A 21,453-nucleotide genomic window follows, 5' to 3' on the forward strand; every position below is an offset into this window, starting at 1 on the left:
ATATCATTAAAGCAACGATTAAATTATTAAATTAATTAGAATTGGAAAGCAGCTTGAAACTTCTGGTACGCAGTGTAGATACAGATCCAAGACTCGTGTCTGCTATTTTCACGACGCGGCGGGATGAAAAGTTGAAGGGCGGCTCATAGCAGTCGATATGATTGGAGATCGCTCGTGTCGATGGCCGTTTCAATTTGTCATACTTCCGCTCTTACGACGCTACCACCAATACACCACACTTAAGTCCCTCTCAGCGTGTGTAGACAGCATGAGAGGTTGAGGCCAACCTGGAAAGAAAAATTACTGTTTCTGGAAGCATCCCTCTGCCCTCTCTTCACTTCCTTCGCTCGGCCACGATAGTGAACGAACTTTGTGGCGAGTAGGAAGGGCTTCGACGAGAACCTGCGAAACTTCTTACAATTTTTCGAGACTCAGTCCCCATTCCTTTCTTCTCGCCGAGTCTAAGTAGAGCTTAGTGAGCGAATGCATGACACGCCTGCTGGAGTAGCTTCCGTCCATCATGTTCGATAAGGCATGCATAGTAATGCACTTTGGATACGTTCAAACCCTGCCTTCGATTATTTTTACTCGGCTTTAAGGAGATTAATAAGAAAACGATATGAGAAGCAAAGTATTTCCAGAAAGTTTCCGCAATAACGTGGAGAAAGTAGTATAGGTCAACAATTCGTCTTCCCAGGAATATTTTAGTCCGATTCTATTTCCTTGCGCATAAAACCTGACATTTCTAGATTCACTGTGTTTCTACCTTCCTGGGTACTCATATTTTCACATTCCCCGTTGTTACATTTACATTTCACTAATTGTTTTCGCATGGTGCCCACAACTTCGCTCCAGTAACAGTGTCTGACTTTTTCGTCCTACGTGTAGCCGTCAAGAAATCATACGCTCGACGAAACGAATGAAATCCAGTAGAGATTTTCATTTTTACGCTGTACTCGAACAGTAACAAACCCCGTTCCTGTGTTCGCGGAAATACGATTTAAGTGCACGCGTAACAAGACATTGAGATGCACCACTGCAGAGGGATATCGCGAAAGGAGATACGCCGCGGTGGAAGTAAAAATAATCGTTCGTACGAGGTTCGAGTTGCCGTATTGTATGAGCGGCAATAATTTCGGATAAACTCGATAAACCGTCGGAATGGAATACGCATTATGGCTTTTCGATACGTTCTTTTGCGCTTGCAGCCGTAGATAATTTAAATCTGACATTCACCGTCCGTAACCCCTCGATATATCACGGCGCACAGAATACAGCACTTAACCAGTCCGCCTCTCTGTTTCGCCGAGGCTGTCGCGACGGCAGCGTCATCGCAATAATTTTGCAAATTCTCGCGTAGAGATACTCGGGCTCGTCCGTATTTTCCCCCGATATCCCAAACTGGGGGGAAAAAACGTGGCGGGCTTAAACGGTCGTAAAGTCTAGCGGCGCGTTCGGGGGTTGTTGGTGAACTTTCTTCCGCGGGCGAACTACAAACATTCAGCATTCACGAGCCCGTTCATTACCTCCATCCCTCTTCCGTTCTCGGCACTTTATTTTTCAAAGTTGAGCGATTTATCACTGTGTGTCCTCCTTTAACTAAAAGCGCCCGCGAATGGACTTGTAAAAAATATAAAAGCGCCCTCGAAGTTTGCCCGTTAACGAAAGGCAACGGCGACTGGCCCGAGTCAGCCAGCCGGCGGACGCTGCCGAGAGAGAGAGAGAGCCTGAAGCGAGAAATATCGTTACGCTTAGGTACACGGGGGCTGGCAGGCCAGTGTTCGCCTTTTACCTGTTCCTTGAATGTTGCCGTTTGAGAAACTGCACGGCGTTACGGGAAAAATTGCGAAACCTGCATTTTTCTCCGGGAAAACATTTCTCAGACGATACGGGGACGAGCGCGCGGCGATAAAACGTTAATGCTCCGTTGACTGTGCCACGGCGCATGAGGCTGTATCAGAAAAACGTATGTTATGAAATTTACGACAACGCTCCGTGGACGCCGCGAGTCGTTAAGTATTTAAACCTTTCGCGGGGGAGGACTGTTCAAAAGTGAAAGGCGCGCCGTGGAGGCGATACGTGGGGAGTAACGAGCTGACGTCTTGCGCCGTTTTACAGCGAGCGTAAAAATTCGTTCCTTCGGGTGTTTCCAATAGCCTCGCCGATTACGAACATAAAACAGAAAGTAAAAGGTACTTACTGTCTGTCTGGAGATAGCAAGGCATACTCTACTTGCGAACACATCAGAGTACTCAATCTCGCGTATAGGTTGTCTGATTAGATACGGTCCTGTTCTACTTGCCGGGAGTGTCTTGTCTTCACCACGAGAAATTCAGCTAAAAGGAATCGTTGATTAAGAGAGAATTTCGATTCCGAAACCTGATTATAGGAAATGTTTTAGAAATTCTTTTTTCAATAATTGTGATGAATGAGTCTTAAAATTTTGAATATCGCAAAGTAAATGGTTCGAATGTTATAGGCTATAATTTTTCAAGAAAGACCTATAAAAGTGTCTTCTCAACTGAGTCTCTAAAGGAGAATATCTCCTTAATACTTCTCGAAATAGACAACAGGTGACGTCTGACTAGTCACTCGCCTATTCCACTTACTGTTGCCTCGCACAGGCATTTTTCAGAAGCAACGTTTTATTCGTCGAACAAGCGTCTGATCGAGTAATACACTTAAACATTTATTCACGAAGACACCTCATTCCCAAATCTCGTTGGCCGAAACGAAAGACGCAGCGTTTCTGTCAATCCTTCTTCATCCCCTTCCCATCTGCTTCTCGTCTTGCGTACGCGCGGACAGATGAGAGGTGCGCCGAGTGAAATTACGTCGCTCAGCGGAATACTATTAAGTGAAGTAGCGGAATAGAATGGCTCCCGTGGGTGATGGATGACCTTAATTTTGCTATGATTACCAGCGGCTCGGGAATTTGTATGAAAATCGCTCAGGGCTGGCTCTTTCACGATCCTGTACCATCGTCGCGCCCCGCCCCATTCGTTTCCTCCGCCGCCTTTCTTCCGTTCCATGGTCCCCATATTTTTTAATCGTCCCCGCTTCCTCGTTAATTCAAGATCGCCGGCTCGAGAAGCGAACGACATTGATGGACGCTTATAAAAGTCGCGTAATATCGGATCGGGCGGACTTTCATAGCTTCATGTTCGCGTCGAACCGTGAATTACGTTCATAAGTTCCCTATCAGTCTGGGCATCTATCACTAGATTAGTCGCATTGAAAAATACGCGCATTTCTCACGTTTCACTAGCTCCGAGTTATCTCTGCAGATCGAATCGATTCATTCGGATCTCTTTGGAACACGATTATTCATCCTCCGTTTTAAAACGAAAACCGACCAACTCCTTCGTAACAAATTCACGCGAGTTGATGCTTAATGCGTTCGGCACTCTTTCCGCGTGGTGTATTATGATGGTAATCTTGGAGAGCACGAGGCGCCGCGCCGGTGCACCGAGTCGGAATGTAACGCGTGTTCCGAGCGTTCTGGGGATGTAGACGTTCAGGGACGATAAAACGCGGGGACCGTGCGCGATGTTCGTTCAGCGTTAACGTTCCGAGCAAAATGCCTCGGTGTATTATTCTTAAATTCTCTGCCTCGCACCGGTGTTTCGCGAGGGCTTCGGCTATTGCGCCACTCTTTTCCGTTTCGTCGTGTCTTTACGCTACAATCATGTTTCTTTATATTGGGTTGTAACACGTGAAACGCCCTCTCGCAGATGGTTCTGTAACGCTTACATGTATGTTTGCTTGCAATCGGCTCCTTTATGTCGGATTAAAGATCAGTTTACATCCTTTCTCGGACGTTAAGTAGAAAGTTTTACTGTGAGAGCTGTACTACGAAACTTTATTCCCCCATCAACTACAACTTTCACAATTGTTTCAAGCGAAATACTTTGATGGCTTAAGGTATCGTAGAGTTCGCATTACAGACAATTCGGAAATGTATATTGACTTAAATATTGTATCTAATTTAAATCTGGAGTAGTTTCGTTCTGACAGCTCCCGTTTCAGTTCATTTTTGCTCGGTACCGAGTTTCAACGTCATGTTTCCTCACAAAGCGAGCATTAACCCGGCTGGTTAACAACACGGGTTGCTCAATCCCGGAAATAGCGAAACAAGAGCGAGATAAAGTTAATGTGAAATGTACAAATGTCTTGAGCCCGCTCAAACGTTTGCTCGCGTATACACGCGACTATTAATAAATTACTTCCAGGCTGACCCCTTGAAGCGACATTCCGCCGTTTTCATTTTCCAGCGACTTTTTCGACCCAAAATACATTCATTTAAATGAACATTTTAATTCTGACTAGGATGAATCTGTTATTTACATTTACTGTGTCTTTGCACGCATAATATTATTAAATAGAATAGTTAATACTCGACTACTCTAAAGTGGAACGTCCGTAAACTCCTTAGATTTCGAAACACGAGCGCGCGACAGTGACAAAGCGCGCGCTAAGTCTTCCTGATTTCCCCGAGTAATTTAATTTTTTATAGCGCGAGAGAGCTGCGATGCCGCCAATATGAGCAGCTTGCTCGGCCATTTGTCTCGCATGCTCTCGAAAAAGAAAGGTGAACTCGACCACGCTACGTAACGATAATTCCCGTTCGAGGAGTTCATCTCGTCCGGGAGTAGCGGGGAAAGGGTGGGCAGCTCGTTGCGGGGGAGTATTATACCTGGGGCCAGGGTTTAAGTAGCTTCATAAATTACGTCACTTTTACGGCGAGATTACCTAATCCGCAGCCTGGCGATGGCTTTGGCTTCTCCTGAAAGGCGAGTTTCAGCCGTGCGCTGACGTAAACCCTGTGCATCGTCGGACAAAGTGCGGGGCCCTTGGATCAAACAATTTTCGTGCCGCGAAAATATTTCGTCGTTGAGGCCAACTCGCTCGCAATCAAGGGACAGAACGCTTAACGAGTCCCTCGACGTGGAAACGCCAGGAATATTTCACACAGCTGAATTTTTGAAACATTTTTATTCCTCGCAAACATCTCCCCATGCTACAGATAGCGGCGATTTGATTAAGCGAGTTAGACGCCTGGATTTAGAGAACGAAACACGAGCCCCTAGAAAATTTCAACCTCCCAGAACGAGATTCTCGTACAAGCTAGAAAATTGTTGCTCCATTATTCGTTGATAGTGGCACCATTTATGAGATTAATTTATGTTTCTTCTGCAGCAGAAAAGCAGAAAAGTAATTTCGTATCGATTCTCTAGTCGTAGAGGTTTCCGCGATGGTTTATTGATTCCACGCCACTCGCGACTTTCCCTCGAGAGCGAATTCTCCATATCTGGCATGTACGAGAGATTTCCGTCATGGCTGCCCGCAATATTCGGCTCGAAAGAAGCACCCGACATCGATACGGTGCCAATTACGATTGTGGCCTAGAATTTCTGTTCCTTCTATCCGATAAGAAGTTAGTAATTTCGGCACAGCCTATCGGAAATACTTTACTAATTTTTCTGAAATTTCTGAAATTTTGTTAAGCCTCCGCCAGAGAAATCGAAATGAAGTTCCTAAAATCTACACAAATACACAGTGATTTTTCAAACCCCTTTCGCTTCCAAGATATTTTCTTAGCTACTTCAAATTCTTTCACATTCCTCTCACATTGTTTACGAGACAATGAACCTCTAAAAAACGAAATTATCGTTAGCTAGTTGGACGAACATAATTCCACGGTTAATAATTCGCGTGGACAGCAATACGATCGTCCAAAACACGGCGGCGCATGGTCCAGTGAAAACAGGAGCGGCAAAACTCGAGGATTAGAGACGGATTCTAAACTAGGGATAAATCGCTGCGGGATTGTTGTGCGCCGCGGCCCAGGGAAATTCGACGCGCGTAATGCACGGAGATTCTAGCTAATAAATAATGGGACCATTGTTTCGTCCGTTCCAGTCGATCGTAAAATCACAAGGCAGCCAGCATGATCGCGTTATTTCCAGATGCGCGTGGATACTCGTCGACGAACGCTCAGCAGGATTTGTTTGACGTAATCAATTGCCCGTTGTCCAGTGTTCGTTCAGTGTGCGACACAAACACTGACCCTTCGATTCTCTGTCTATCCTAGAAGGAATAGCAGGAATAATAATCGTTCGCACTAATTGCTAGCAGAATTATCGCGTCCAATAATTGCGCGCGTTTCACAGAACGAACACGAGAACTGATGGGAGAGGAGCGAACGGTGAGAACGATGCTCGTTGTTAGAAGTTATGAGGCGTCCATCGTTGCGATATCTATCGCGTATCGCTAAAATTCAGCAGGAAAATTCATAGAGCAGATAAACGGCCAGCAAAATCGAACGACAATTAACGCGCCACGAATGGCATCGACCACATCATTGTTTCCGATTCTCCCGGCCGATCCGATCTCGCCCCTGCCCGCCTAATGGCCGACATGACCGGATGTGGCTGTTTTTGGAAAACTTCAGATCCAATTCTCTCAACTTTCCGCATTACGACAAGGCTGTTCGAGTTGGAGGATTCATCGAGCAACTATCCCTCTCGTACATGGAGGTAAACGGGAGAGGATCATGGGGGGCGGAAAGAACGGATAGGGAGGATGAGAGTAGAATGAGGCTGGTCGGGCAGAAAAGAGGGCAGACGCTGGTGGCACGGCTCTACCGCTGATTACACGCTCCACGACTGAGTGAAATTTGTCTCGCCAGAAATAAATTAGTTAATGGATCGTTCGGTGGCCCCTCCGTCGGCCAGAGTTTGAACCATTTCCTGCTGACCGAGGGCCAGCAAAAACGGAACGAAGCTGCGGGCCATGTCTTTGATCGTCAAATTGGAGAAAGAGAATTCTTTGAAAGTACAGTGTAGGTGTATCTGTAATTATTCCTGTTTTATAATATTTACAGTATCCAGATTTATCTCCCTATCTGCAGATTTTAATTCCACTTCAATTCTTCACTGTGTAAAGGATAACGATAGCTGCATTTTATTCAACGCATGGTCATTTCATTTTACCATTTTTCAGCCCTTTATTGCTTCTGTACCACTTCCGTTCTGGGCACCCTTTTTACGATAACAAGGAATTTCGAGCAAACTAATTTCGCGTCAGAATATCCCCAAAATGCGAACAGTTCATTCAGCCATGTGAGCTGCAGGAACGAAATCCAATTTAGTGTATGAAAGAGACAGGTTTAAACGGCGGGTCCGTAATCAAAAATGTTCGACATAATTTTCACTCGGACAATCGCGCGCGATATCGTCCTGTAAGTTTGGGGATTTATCGCGTGGTGTAATTAGCAAAACGAGTGCGCGAAAAACAAAACGGTGGCTAGCAGCAATTCCAGCTATATTAAAGCAATGCTTTCGCATCGACGATGAAAACGGTGGCGACTAGAAAATGACATACTTTGCGCTTATCGTGCCACGTTTTCGCCGTGCAGCCGCGATTTACGCCCCGAGTATAAATTTATCAATTCCAACAGCGCCGTGCTCAGCACGTTCCCGAATTTTATCGATACGATACGTTTCCGTGCGGGCGTTGTTATCAGCCGATTCCACGAATGTGGCCGCGCGCGCACCGTAACAGGTGTTAATCAAGAGTTAATTTCGAGAATGGACCGAACCTCGATTTAATTCCTAGTCGGGGCTCTAAAAAGCGCGCGGAAGGAAAATCGATCTGCCCCTGGCGTGTTCGTTCACAGAGATCGCGAAATTTATAGCGGCTTCGTAATTGACGACGTGTCCAAGCGAAATAAAATCCGATCCAGCAAATGCGACCATTTCAACCATTCGGAAGCGTTACAGGAAAAATTTGTTGCTGCGATGAAAGAAATATACCTCTATGCAGAAGTAATGAATTCTTGGTTTGCACAGAAATGAATTCATTTGGGGTTGCTTAAAAGCCATGCTAACTCTATAGAAGAACTCTATTTAAAATGAAATGAAAGAAACCAGGTATCAAATAGAAGTAGCATAATCTTCCGTTAGAAGATACTCATCAACTCCATAGTAATTAAAGTCTTTGAAAGAAATCTTCAGGACAGATCTCCAGTAATCAACAGAGATCGCAATTTTCCGAATGCCGTAAAATCAGGATGGCGTTAATTCAACGAGGAGCAAGCAATTTGCAAAAATAATCAAGTCCAGTGGACCGAATCCGCGCATCGGGTCAACCAAAAGTGGAACACATGAATGGCAAACTTTCAGTTCGTTCGCGGTCGTTTGCGCCGTCGCGATTCCCCCGTGACAGATCGATGCCGATCCGATCGATGGACGCCAGGTCGAGGATATCGGTGGTCCCGATTTTCGTGGCAAGCAACGAGCCGCGCCGCTGCACTCGGAATCGTTCCGATCGTTAGAAATTTGATTTCACGCTCGCCGCATCCATAACATCCTCTCTGGACGGGCACACAACAGCATAACACTAACGGGGCCGAGTATGGAAAATGGGACCGTGTCGCGGCGTCTCCTATACACCAGCTCCGAAAATGATCGGCCGAGTCCAGCTCGTAAGTTGATCGAAGTTAGTAGGCTGTAACGGTGAAATACGCCGCTTGATAGAAATTGGATTCCACGAACGCGATCGCAAATGCAATTTGTCGATCAGCTAATGTGGATTTTGTCCAACGAGAGTTCCGACGAGTCAGGAGATAGCGAGGGGTGGGAAATGGAAACTGGGCGTTTGCGTTGGAATCGTGTCTATCGAGGTGCTTAGAAATTAGTCGAGCTAGAGAACTAGTGCACAGTAATTCTTCTGCGACGCTGCTAAAAAATTTGGTCAAAGGTTCTTTTGTTAGGCGATGGGTGTGTAAGTTAAATGTAACGTGGCATTGGGAAATTTCTTGGGTTGCCTGAGATGCACTCTCAAGGGAGCAGCTTCTGAAGGTACCGTTCGTCATCTCAAGTGCCTGTTGTCCTCGTTTCTCGATGTATTCAATTCTTTTTAGGGAAAGGTGTGTGCAGTAGTACGTATCAGCGTGGACATTTTTCAGTAGTCAGAATTGACAGAGTCGTGTGAGAGTACTTTAGAAAGATTTTGTTTTAATCTTGCCCGTTTTTATCGTGTCCTCCATTTTTCTTTGCGATTTCAAACAGTTTCCAGATAAAAGTAATCTTAGAAAAGGGTGGGATTGAAATGAAAGGAAAGAGGTATATGTTTAGCGACGAATCGAATGAAAAATCGTGACTTCTTTCCACGAATCATTCCGCACAGATGCACCGGCGTCGTGCCGTCGCTCTTTCATTTTCTGTTACAGGCTTTCGTATCTACCTGGCGTAACGAGCACATCGCCAGCGCGAAATAACTCGTATAAATCACCGATGGCTGCATACACATTTCACGCGATTCCGCCCGTCGAGCTGGCAATGTTTTAATAAAACCCGACGAGTCCCAATTATTCAACTCGACGCCACCCCGTCTGAATTCCCGTCTACAGTCCGTGGACTCTTTCATATTTCGAGCACCGAAACGCGAGGCAATCAGTACACCAGCACAACGAGGCCTGTATTCTCTCGATTTTGCATAAACGTTGATGGAACAACAGCATTCACTAATTATGCCTGAAGAATTTTCAAATTCTTCCCTCCATTAATTAAAAATATATCCATAGCAATCGGGAATACCAAAAGCACCTTGGGAAATGTGAAGTCGATAGACAGCACCAACAGAAGAGCTCGATAGACATTTGCGCAAAGTAATATCGAAAAGCTGTTCCTTGAACGAGCATCGTGTGTAGAACGAGAAGTTTATGGAAGTTCGACCAAAGTAAAATTGAAAATTGTTATTCAGAAGATCGATGTGCGTAGAGCGATGAATTCATACAGAAATTTAGTCAAAGCGATATTGAAAATTATTAATGATACAAATTTCTCTGTAAACAATATTTAAAATTAATCTGTCATATCTTTTCCAGGATTGATATGTGCAGCCTTTTCGAATTTCTGTGAAAAAAATTCCTCGCAGAACTACTGTTTCTCTTGTATTGTTATGTCCTGACACTCTTCTATCGCTATTTCTAATTTTATGAACTTAGACTGTCAGAATATCGGATAAGATTTTCAGAGGCTGTCACCTGGAAATGTTAACGAACAGGTTACACAGCATTTTCCGAAAACCGGCCGAGTCATGCAGCAAATGTCAGATGTTGAGAGGGTACTTGAAAATTTCACACGTCCTCTTGACAAGTCACGTCTAGCGAAAACCACTCAAGCATGATGAAAGCACGAGGAAATCTTTGCCTTGTCCGTCTCTGTCATTATGAATTCGAAGGAACGAAAATCAGCGAGCCGAAGTAAAGAGAGTCAAAAGGGAACGAGTTTCGGAACAACCATTCTCTTGTCTCTCCACCCATTCCCCTTGCGATTGTTCTATTCGACTTCCCTGTTCCTTGTCTCTTAACATTCTGTTGAGCTTTTCCTGGTTAGTCACTAATCTCGAGTTCTTCCTCCTCGGTAGCGTCTAACGAGAAAGTATCCTAAAACGTTTCTTTCTACTCGAAAACAAAATGTTACTTGCTGCTTTCGTAGTTGTTTGCAAAGTACATGTTTCCGATGTACTTCGATGTTTAACCACTCATTTTATTAGTTTTCTGTAGATGTATATTTCAAGTGAATTTTTTCTAGTGATTTTAGCTGAATTCAGATTTTGACATAACCTCGTAGATGTAAAATTCATGATATTTACCGAGTTTGCTCTGAATTTTCCACTCACTTTCGAGAAAGTCTCTCGTGCGCGATTAATTCACTCGTCAAACAAGCTTACGAAGATTTCCAATGCATCGTAAAGTAGCCCTCGGTGGGAAGTGTTTGCAAAAACAGACGGGTAAAAGTTCCCAAGTTTTCCGTGCAGTTAAGTGTTTTCGTAAAGCACAGTCAGAGACTTGTGCTTTTATTGTCTTATTATACAGCAGCAACAATTCTTATTTAAGTCGCCTCCTAGAACGTTCGTCTGTGGCTCGTTTCAAGTCTGTCTGACTAATTTCGCCTTATACTACTGACCGAACATATTCCCTCGGAACAACTTAAAAAGAGAAGCTACAGGAGACGTACCAGAAAGAATAACCTATTCATAGAGCCACGCAACGTATTCTGACTTCGTGTTATGAAAAATTCATCCAAGCTTTATCCTTCAAAGCTAAAATATTCGCACGTCATCAACGTCCATTTAGTACACCTACAGCACCCACTTGGGGCGTCTGAAGAAAAACCTGCTTCTCGATGCGAGACGGCAGCAAAGCACTTAAGACACTGGCAAGAACTTCTCAACTAGCACTACCAGACACGAAAGCGCTAATAGAAACGTCAAGTTCCGAAGACGCCCACAAAACCTCCCTCCACTGCGTCGGCCGCGTTAAAGCAGCCTCGAGAAATCGGTAACCAGCAATTACTCGACAAACGCCGCGCCGGCGAAACCTTGCTATCAAGCTCGACGAGGTCGCTCCACCTCCGCGGCAAGCTTCCTTGGCCCACGTCGAGGCGGAAGTCGTGGAAAGTGGAGGGAAAGAGAGAGGCTGTGGTCGTCGACCGTGCTCCCCGGGGACACGTCGGTTTACATTTAAATTTATAATCTGCTCTCGCCGCGATTCCATCCGAATGCCCCTGGTAAATTGATTTGCAGTATAAGTTGAGTCCTGCGCGTCATAGGGGACCGACTCTTGCGAGTAGTGGCGAGACGTCTGTGCAGGGAGGACGAAGCAGGGCCGAGGGGTGGGAAATGTAAAATACGAGAAGGTTAGAGAGGGGAAACGGTAAGCGATTTCCAGTTGACTGACTGACATCGGTTGCTTACCGTTACCTCGGGCTCGTTCTGCTTTGCGCCTCGCCCGATCCACACCGCCGCAGCCACACGTATGGACGCTCCCGACGGTATCTGCGCGCGTCGTGATCGCTGGATATACAAACGTGTGCATGCCCAAGCTGCGACTCCGTTTTCCGTTTCGAGACTCGGCCGCGATTAAGCTGCTCCGCGACAAGACGCGGCAAATTGCAGGGTATTTCGAAGAGGCGGTTCGACTGCATTCGGCTCTCGCATCCCCCTTTGCCGAGCAGTGATCCCGTCAAACAGGCTTGCCACTACCCAGCCCAGCGAAGCGCTTTGGGAGTAATCGCTCTCTGCGCTGAGAGCGCCTCTAATTATCTTGTTGTTTCGTATCCCGCTGTCCTTCGCCTCCGCCTCTCGACCCCCTTTGTCACCCGTTTTCGATTATTCGAACAGACGAACTTACGGAAAGTTTTGCCTCGAACAGGATTTTCTTCCTACGCGTCTGCGGAGAAATGGAGTTTCAAAGGGAGCCTTGTCTGCTGCTTCGAGTCCGCGACGGAGGGATGGGGTTGTTTCTAGTGGTGGACAGTTGCATTTAGATTTCGAGGGCGTTCTTGAGGGGACATTATTTGAGATACAGTATTGAGGTGCATTCTGAAAGTGGAGAGACAAAGAATTCATTATGGGGTAGCTTTTAAGTAACCACCGCCTGTTATGTACTTTATCAACGACAAACGTGAGGACAATTAGGAGTAGTTCTAGGGGGTTCATCCATCACTATTTTCAGAACACGCATAAATTATTTCCCTAACAAACAAACGTCATCCACCACCCAAGGACTTTAACAGTCCTTGCTTCATAGTTGCCCATGTCATTCATTCCGAAGATTGCAACGGCATCCTCTGTCATAATTAATCCAAGCGATCATCGCGATAATTCTCAACCACGCCAACGTCCTGATTCATAGCTCGAGGCTAAGGAACCCACTGTCTGTGAGTTTCTATCTCGAAGCGAACCAACCGCGTGATTATAAGGGACTCTCGGAGACAAGACCTCCCAAATTGTGGCGGAGTGTTTCGCAACTTCGCTCGAAACTGCAGCGTTATTCCCTGGAGGACCCCGCTCGCGGTCTGCAAAACATCGCGTCCCGGAGAAATCTCGCCGCGGCGTGCATTATTCAAAGAGGTGTTACTTTCTCGCACGCGCTTAAGAAGAAATGCTTAATTCACGCGGAGAGAAGTAGACCATGGTGCGTACATAATTCGAATGCTGGAAACAACCACATGTACCAAAAGGTTCGTATGAAATTAATGCATAGAGCTGTTTAAATCTTTCATTATCTCAGTAATTTGAGAATATACAAGCAATTAATTCATTAGACAAGACAGTTTTCGAACGCAACAGTTTATTAGTGGTACATGTGCTTTACTATAAATGGAAATTGCTTCTACAATATTTTTATTCGTAATATCGACGAAATTTAACACTGGTCCTGTAGCAAAATTTTAATAAAACCTCCGCTGCTGCGAAATTTCATCGATCTTTCATTCAAGTTCTCAAGGCTCGATCACGTGGCGCAGAAATATTGCATTCTTTCAGAGCGCGTCAATGCACATAGAGAAAACAGCGATGCTTCTATGGAAAATCAAATGGCCTTTTCGGTCGCGGGTTAACTTCGTTTGATGGACGACGATGCGTTGTGAAAAGGGAACGAAGAATGAGAAAGGAGAGGAAAACGTATCCCATCGTGCATCGGGGGGGAATCGCGCGAAATAAAAGCATCCAATTTCCCGGGTATACCTTGTCGGATCTCTGCGGGCTTCTCCATATTCTTTCGCCCGTGTTCACCTCCGTCCAGCTTCCACAGCGGAGAGGAAAAAGCACCGGAAGCCGGTTCGCGCTTTTACGGCTGGACACGTGACGCCAAAATCCGGCTGCTAAAGTGAAACGTAACGAGCCACGCGGCAACGGTCACTGTCCACGCCGTGGAAATGGTCCTGACGGGGAAGGGGCAACAACTTCCGGTTTTCGGATCTCGGGGCAACGTAGTAAGCATTTCAATTATTTATGTCGTTCCGCTGGCAACGATCGCATTTCGCTGATACACCCTCGTCCTTTCGCACTTTTTCTTTCGTCTGACATCCATTTCCTCTTACCATCGTCTTGCTCGTCTCTGTCCCCTTCTACTGGATCCCATCTTGCCCGCCGCAATCTGGATCGCTCAAAAGATGTACCTTCTCTCGGTCTTACTGTGGATTACTCGACATTTCTCAGATTTATAATGTTCCAATAACACTCGTGTTTAGATTTTCTATATCCAGCTGAATTTAATATTTCCTCGTTAGGTCATATTCGGAAATAGTCCACGATGAATAACGAAAAATAATACAAAAGAAGTAATAAATCAACGTTTTATATTGTAAACGTATGTGGTGCGAATGTACGCGATTGTGTAGGAAAATTAAATACTCAACGTTAAATCATTGGCCAGTGAAAATAACTGACAAAAGCTGTATCCATTACGAAATTTCTCTCAATGTATCCGATTGCAATATTTTAAAAGTTTGAACCTTGTTTTGTCGGTATAAAGAATAAAAATACTGAATTATTGCTGGCACGTATATTTGACATGATGCCGAGAGAAATCATGGCGTCATAAATATGGAAAATGTAATAGAGGACATGTAAATTGGTATCGTGAAGGCTCAGAGAAGGACGTTATAATATTTAAATTGAGCGACTTTTTGAGATCCCATTTTCTATTGTTTTCACAGCACAGTTTACCAAAAACAATGGCAATCGATATTCTTTATTCTCCGGTTTTCTTCAAAACTTTTTTTATCCTTGATTATTCTTTTTCCGCAAGAACGTTCAACCTTTTATTTCACGGTGAAATGCTACGCTATCGCGCAAGCCCTTGTATCGAAAGCGGCGAAAACAATATCAAGCCCTTTACAAAAACAAAAAGGAATAACAAAAAGCACAGTTCAGTCAGTTATCCATCGTTCTGCCTAAAAATCCGAGACAAAGGTGGAATGCAATTACTTCCGCTTTGAAAGTCATTCTCAATGCAGGACATTTCTTTTGTGAAACTCAGCCGATAAAACGTTTCAAAAGGTCCTTTCTCATAGAGAGACGAAACGAGAAAAGTAGACGCTCAATTATTCAGCATATAATTAACTGTATAATCAACTTCAATTTAATTACACTTCATGTTTTTCCACACTTTACGTACTTCCATTATGTAACAAACAACAAATTCGCAATTGAGGAGGATCAATCACAAACTATGAAATCTAGGGCATTCACCGATGGTTTAAATGTTTAAATTATTCGCCAATGAAATATAAATACACTGTACATAGTGCTTTACGCAAACAGTAGAACTTCACGTTGTTTTTCCGATATTTATTCTTCCTACCATCTCGACGCGCATCGAGCAGCTGTGTAATCAGATTGCATGTAGTGTGGCAATTAATCATCTCACATATACATTTTTTCGTACGCAAAGTCTGTGAGAGAAATGATATTTGCAAAGTAGTGGCTTCTTAATCGAACAACATGTCCTGGTTACGATACAAACCGCTCCGTCATGCAACAACATACACACAACAGATACGAGTCAAACAGTCTCGCTATAATTAATATACGAATTAATTACAGGAACGATAATTTTATTCCAAACAAGCCAAAATTTACATAACAAACACTAATTTTAAACAAAATCATTAATTACGGTAGAGAAACAATCTTCTCTGCGCAATAATATATTAAACCACTCCTTTCTGCACCGTATTTCAATGGACTTTCAATTAATTTAGAATTCACTGGTAATTCGATGTAATTACTGTGCGATTAACCATACCCGCACGCTCGCGGGTTCGTTCCCTGTCATCCATGAAATTTGTTACTCGACGTACTTTTCTGGAAATTGTCTAGGATCAGGAGCGAGCCGCAGCAGGAGAGATGCGAAGCTGAAATGCAATTTTTTCGTCGGGACAGATAAAAGAGTCGTGCACCTACGCGCCTCGTAACTTCCATCAAAACTTTTATCTGGCTGGATTATAGGACAGGGAAATGCCTCTGCCAGAGGGAATTCGGACTTGTGCATATGTCGATACGACGTCGCTCGAGGACCGAGATCGAATTCGCGGCTAGTCGATGCCTCGTGGCAATTAATTCAAAACCGTACGTCCGATAGAGTAGTGAACTATGGGGCCACGTATCCGACCCTTGATGCAACAATGGAACGCGAGCAGACCAGCGACCGAGCCCCGCTATCCGTGCACAGCCTCCCGCTGTATCAAGATTTGAATGAGCCAGCTCAGATATACGGAGAATAGTCCCAGGCCAGGTTAAAGGCATTACCACCGGGAAACGCGTCTCCGGGATTGTCTCGTTGATATGTTAATTAACGTTATTGATGCTGTGGCTGGAACTGCTCCGATCTAACTGCACAGTGTGTCTATTAAATCCACCGGAATCTTGCGAGAAGCCTGATTAATGCAGGATATCCTGAGACAATCTTATTTTCTGAGATGACTTTTTGGAAACATTAATTGGAAAAACTGATACTTTTTGCTCCAAATTTTTTGTGATCCCCTATTTATAGTAATTATTGTGAGCATCTAAAGAATACTTTATCTTCAAGAGTAGCATTAAGAAAATTTGTTTACCTGAGCTTTGGATCTAGAACAATGCTCCGTTTGTAAGCTTTTAGTTCCGATGACTTTTCGCAGGAGCGCGTTGCAGAGCGGACGGACATCTCGAGAATCAGTGGTTCAATAGAGCAGCTGACTGAAGCAATCATGCAAATGCAGAGACAGTCGTCGATTTTTTTTTCTTTTCTTGCTGCTCATTTCAATGTACCGACTAACTAATCAATGGCACGACTGTAAGCTGGTCCGACTTCAAAAGAATTAATTTCCATAATTATCTTAATTCTGCGGAATGTCAGAGCAGCTCGCGGCTGCCATTCACTTATCTCTTCGCGGTGGATAAGAAAAGAGATGCTATTATCGAATCTTCGTCTTTCCCATGGTTTACTACAGCGATGCGTACGCTGTCGCGAATGAATGATATAATATAATAATGATAAGTGCAAACAACGGGTCGGAGATGGTCGGTTTCATTAATTAACGTCAAACTCGAGCGAATCCAACTTGAATTGGATTCAAGATGACTGGAGCTTCTCCCACGGACCCCTTTTAATAATATCGCGATTCTTCGAGAACTCTAAAGCAGGTCACGTCGCTCATCCTTTCCATCCTGCGGTGAAAAGATTCATCTTTCCTAATATTCGTAAGATTATGTTATAGCGAAATAAAGTTTCTTCTCATCCGTGGAAATGGGTTCCCGTTACCTTTCAGTCGATATCCGATATATTCTCTAATATTTCATTTCCCTCTTTAATTACACATCATGTTCAGTAAGGAAGAGAGCATGAAGTGTTTCTATCTTAAAAAAGAAAAAACATATCATCTCTAAAATTTATAGTTCTGAACACTAAAATTTTGACCATAAATCGTGTTTTTATATACTACTATATACCTTCATGTTCGTAAACTATATCATTAAATTTAGCACTTAAAACTCCAGCCAGATGCAGAAGAACGCAAATTCGGCTCCCGTTGCGATTACAGATTACGCGAAGTACATCGTTATCGCTAAGCAGGCGCATATCCAAGCCGTTAAATTGAAGCAGGATCGCTCGTAGAGACGACATTTCCTGAAATCTTGACGGATAATAGTCAGTGAACCGTGGTATGAAGCGTTTCGTCGTTTCGGCGAAAGACGAGAGGTTGAGTCCGATTGAATCAGCATGATGCCCCCGTTGCGTATTAACCGTTGCGTAACTACTCGAACCCCCATCCATTTTCGAGACACCCGTCGCCCTTCGCGGAGAAAACGAATTCTTTGAAGTTACTCGCGATCGTGAAACCAATTCCAGCAACGATTTCATACAGGAATTCCCTTTGACTGGTGGAAACAGTCAGACGTCCACTGGGAATACCTCTGGAATCGTTCTTCTAATTAATTACCATTTACACTTTGACTGTAATGTTGCATTAATTAGCATTTTGCCAAGACTGTTATTAAAGGTACAATAGAACCAAAATTAATTCGTCAAAGACCAAATTCTCGTAATTTTCGAAATTTCATTATACTATTATCAAATTTCTGTGCACAAATACGTCAACTTCACGTAGCAAAGCCAGCTTATTACGTAGAAGCGGTGAAGTGTACAGTTTCGTGTAACAAGGGGCAAAATTTCACGCGGTGGTGAAGGAAAATAGTCGGGTCGAAGACTGCTAGAACTAATTAACCCATGGCCCGTCAAAAAGGGCAGGGTGGACGCTTTTGTGCAGAGCAGGAATAATAGCAGGTTACTGAGTTGTATCGTCTTTTTGTTCCAGGTGCGAGGGTGGCTGGCTTCAGCTCGAAGGCGGTGCTCGAGTTTGCGGTCGCAACGAACGTTTCGATCGACCGGTCGTCCTGTTTTCAGACAAGCCGGAACCGATCCTCCACATGCAGTGAGTATATACACTTTATCGATCCCTTTTGCCCGATCAAGAGCCCCTCGTTCCGCTAAAACGATAAGAAAAAGGCTGGTCACCGATTGAAATAAATTCAGGCTGTCTCTTTTATTTTATATTTACCGCGCTTACCTTTCCGATACGTATATAAAATAGGCAAGAGCGATACTGAATTCCGATACGGCTCGCGTTCTATTTGCAACATATGAAAAGGGTAACGGAAGTTCCCTCCGTTAATTATGAGATTTTTTCTATATTTTAATATTGGAAACATGTGCAGCGAGCGCGGCTTATGAAGCAGATATCGGTGCTAGGAGTTACACGCAACTTTGTCGAGTTTCGTACGTAATAATACCAGACGTTACGTGCGACTCCTCCGACCATGACAGAAAAATGCAATCATAATGAATTGCTGGTTTACAAAATCGAATTAAAGGCTTTGCGCAAATTTCCGTGAACAGAGCCCAGAATGTCTTGGAAAGGAGGAAGGTAGAGAAAGAGGTAGAATTCTGGCAGCATTACGAAATAGGAACACGTCTCGGGCTAAGTGCGTCTTATTACCACGAGCTATTACCATTTCAGTTAACCGAACGAATAATGGGAGCGTTCGCCTATGGAATTTGACTGTTAAATACCGTCGGTCTGCGATACACGGAACAGAGATGCCCTACACCTTCTATGTCGCTGCATTTTTTCCAAGAACGTATCGAAACGCGTGTGTCATCCCTGAAATGGTCATGGGAACGCTCTCATGTGGAAGGAATTAAGTAAAGAAGGGAATAACTTCGCTAAGAGGCATTCATGGAATTTACTTCCCTGCGAGACCAGGCCCTCCTAATTAATTGGTTCTTTTTCCCTTTGTCCACCGTCCACGTCGCGTTATCCGCTCGTTCTTGCATGCCTTCATTTAAATGCAAATTAATTTACCTCCGCGATGCGGTACGGGTTCCTCCGCATCGACTGCTTCCAGACCGCGAATATTTTTCGTCAGGGAGATCCTTTCGGGCGTTAACCTCGTTCTTCGATCGCTACCTAATTACGTGTCCCTAATGTCATTGACACGGTAGGCTCTAAGACATGGATTGTATCGTCTAACAAGGGTATAGAAAGTTTTCTTAGCGAGGATCTGAATAAAGTTTACCCACGCGATGCCCAATACCATTCCGATATTTCTCTAGACTGTCCTAGTGAGATGGAAGTAGAGATCTGAATAATTGATTGGCAAAAAGGGCAGGCTAGAGGCTGAGGACATGTCGCGGGAATGCGAAGATCGAACGTGAAAGAAATGGCAAATACTCCCATTATTTGTGTTCCTTAATTGGCGCTCACGGTGAAAGGAGAAATCGAAGATCTTACTGTCTGAGACGTTAGGTTCTGTTACAGGAACCGCATTAAATATTTATAGTGAAATCACCATCTGCGATGTATACGCTTTCAACTAACGTCGTTCTATACATAAAACATCACCGCATCGCAGCGCGGCTTATACTTTTCGTTCGCCACACGATTCCGCCTCTGTCCCTCGATAATCAAGTCATGCTCCGAGAACCCCTTTTAATTTTCTATTCTCGAAAATCCCCGAAGCCTCGGATCCTGAGACTAACCTGCTCTCCAACGTTACCAGAAACGCTTAGTTCCATCTTCCTTGAAATGAAAGTTTCATAAAAAGGAGGAAAATTCTATTTTAATATTTACTCGCTACAAACAGCTAAGGCAAGCAAGAAATTTTTGCAGCAAGAGAAATGTATTTCTAAGAAATGCGTTTCGATTCATGAGCTGGCAACTCATTTTCGTCTCTGTCGGAGGAAAAAAATATATTTCGTCTACTCCTTCGTGAACTCGGTAGGTCCATGCAAGCGAAATCGGACAGTTGCTCCTCTCAGTTTCAAATTGACAGTATTCCTACGTTAGCTTTGGCCTTTGATACCAATCCGTGGTTATTCGTATGCCAAATCATTCTGCTGCCACGGACCACCCACCGCTACATCTAATCGCGACGATTGGCAATTTTGCAAGCGGATTAACAATTTACAAACCGACTTCGCGCTGAGGGTGAGTGGTCCGCCCCCTCGAAATAAATAAATCGGCTTGATTGCATGCGTATCCAGCGTCGGTTTTGCGGTCGCACGGTTCAAGCGACGTCGCTGCAATCGATCACGAGGCAGTTTATCAATTTCATAAATGTCGGACGTGCAATAATCGAACTTGCCGTGGACAGACTTTGTTATCGTCATTTCTGTTGCGGTAATGCTAATTGGAAAGTAGGAGGATCGAAATTAGTTCTGTCGTTGCCGTAATCATCCCTCGGTAATTGACCTTTGGGTATTGAACAAGTCTAGCTTCGTAAGTGTTGCTGTTTCAAAGTGAAATCATTTTTTGAGTATAGATATAAAGGTATTCTATTCAAGAAATTTGCAAATTTCTTGTCTTCCATTGGTATTTCTATAATTTTTGCTCCTTGAAAACGTGGTACGTGTATCGTGTTACTAGCCAATACTCCTACAAGATCGATTCAATGAAGAAATTCGATCAGCCGCACAATAAAATTTATATAACTTGAGAAGTCGAGTGTAATGTGGTAAACCGACTGAGTGCTACTAGCATAAATGTGCCAGAGCATGATATACGGGATTTAACCTCCATCCTTAACTTCTCCAATCCCTGTCTTTCAATAGAGGAACCTAAGAAACTGCCACCCCTAATTTATCGTCTGCTCATTCAGCAAGTTACGTTTCTATCGTTTCGAACACAGTCGTCTATCGATTATAGCTTTCGCTCAGGCAACGGTAGCATTATAAGTCTCCACACGTCTTATGAAACGCGCCACATTCGAAGACTTAATCAAATTTTTAACCGTGACCAAGTAAAGACATTCGAAATCTAAAGTTTCCAATAAATGCCTGGATACTTCATTCCAAAGTAATGCTCATTTGAAGTCCAAAGTGTTATTGAAATCCGCTGGCGTTTTATATCCCAGCAATCTGAACGTAATAGGGACATTAACGAGCCGATTAGCCAACCGAATTTATTCCGAAATCGTAAATTGCACGGGTTAACGGGACCGCCGTAATTCGGGGCAATTTAAAATTTAAAAGAGACGCGCACGCGTCACGCTTGCACGGCTTACGTGCTTTTACATTCGCGCGTTCAACGCTAGGAATTACGACAGAAGGCGGTA

The 21,453-nt window shown here is 44.1% G+C and overlaps 1 protein-coding gene across 1 annotated transcript in view; it reads left to right on the forward strand.

Annotated features, from left to right (window-relative positions):
• The window catches only part of LOC143180943 (uncharacterized), a 181,372-nt gene that overhangs the window by 79,385 nt on the left and 80,534 nt on the right, over positions 1-21,453 (forward strand). The window contains exon 5 of the mRNA XM_076381006.1: positions 18,156-18,272. Coding sequence (XP_076237121.1) covers positions 18,156-18,272 — 117 coding nt within the window. The remainder of the gene's footprint in view (positions 1-18,155; positions 18,273-21,453) is intronic.

The sequence above is a fragment of the Calliopsis andreniformis genome, chromosome 6 (assembly GCF_051401765.1).
Source record: "Calliopsis andreniformis isolate RMS-2024a chromosome 6, iyCalAndr_principal, whole genome shotgun sequence".
Lineage (NCBI taxonomy): Eukaryota > Metazoa > Arthropoda > Insecta > Hymenoptera > Andrenidae > Calliopsis > Calliopsis andreniformis.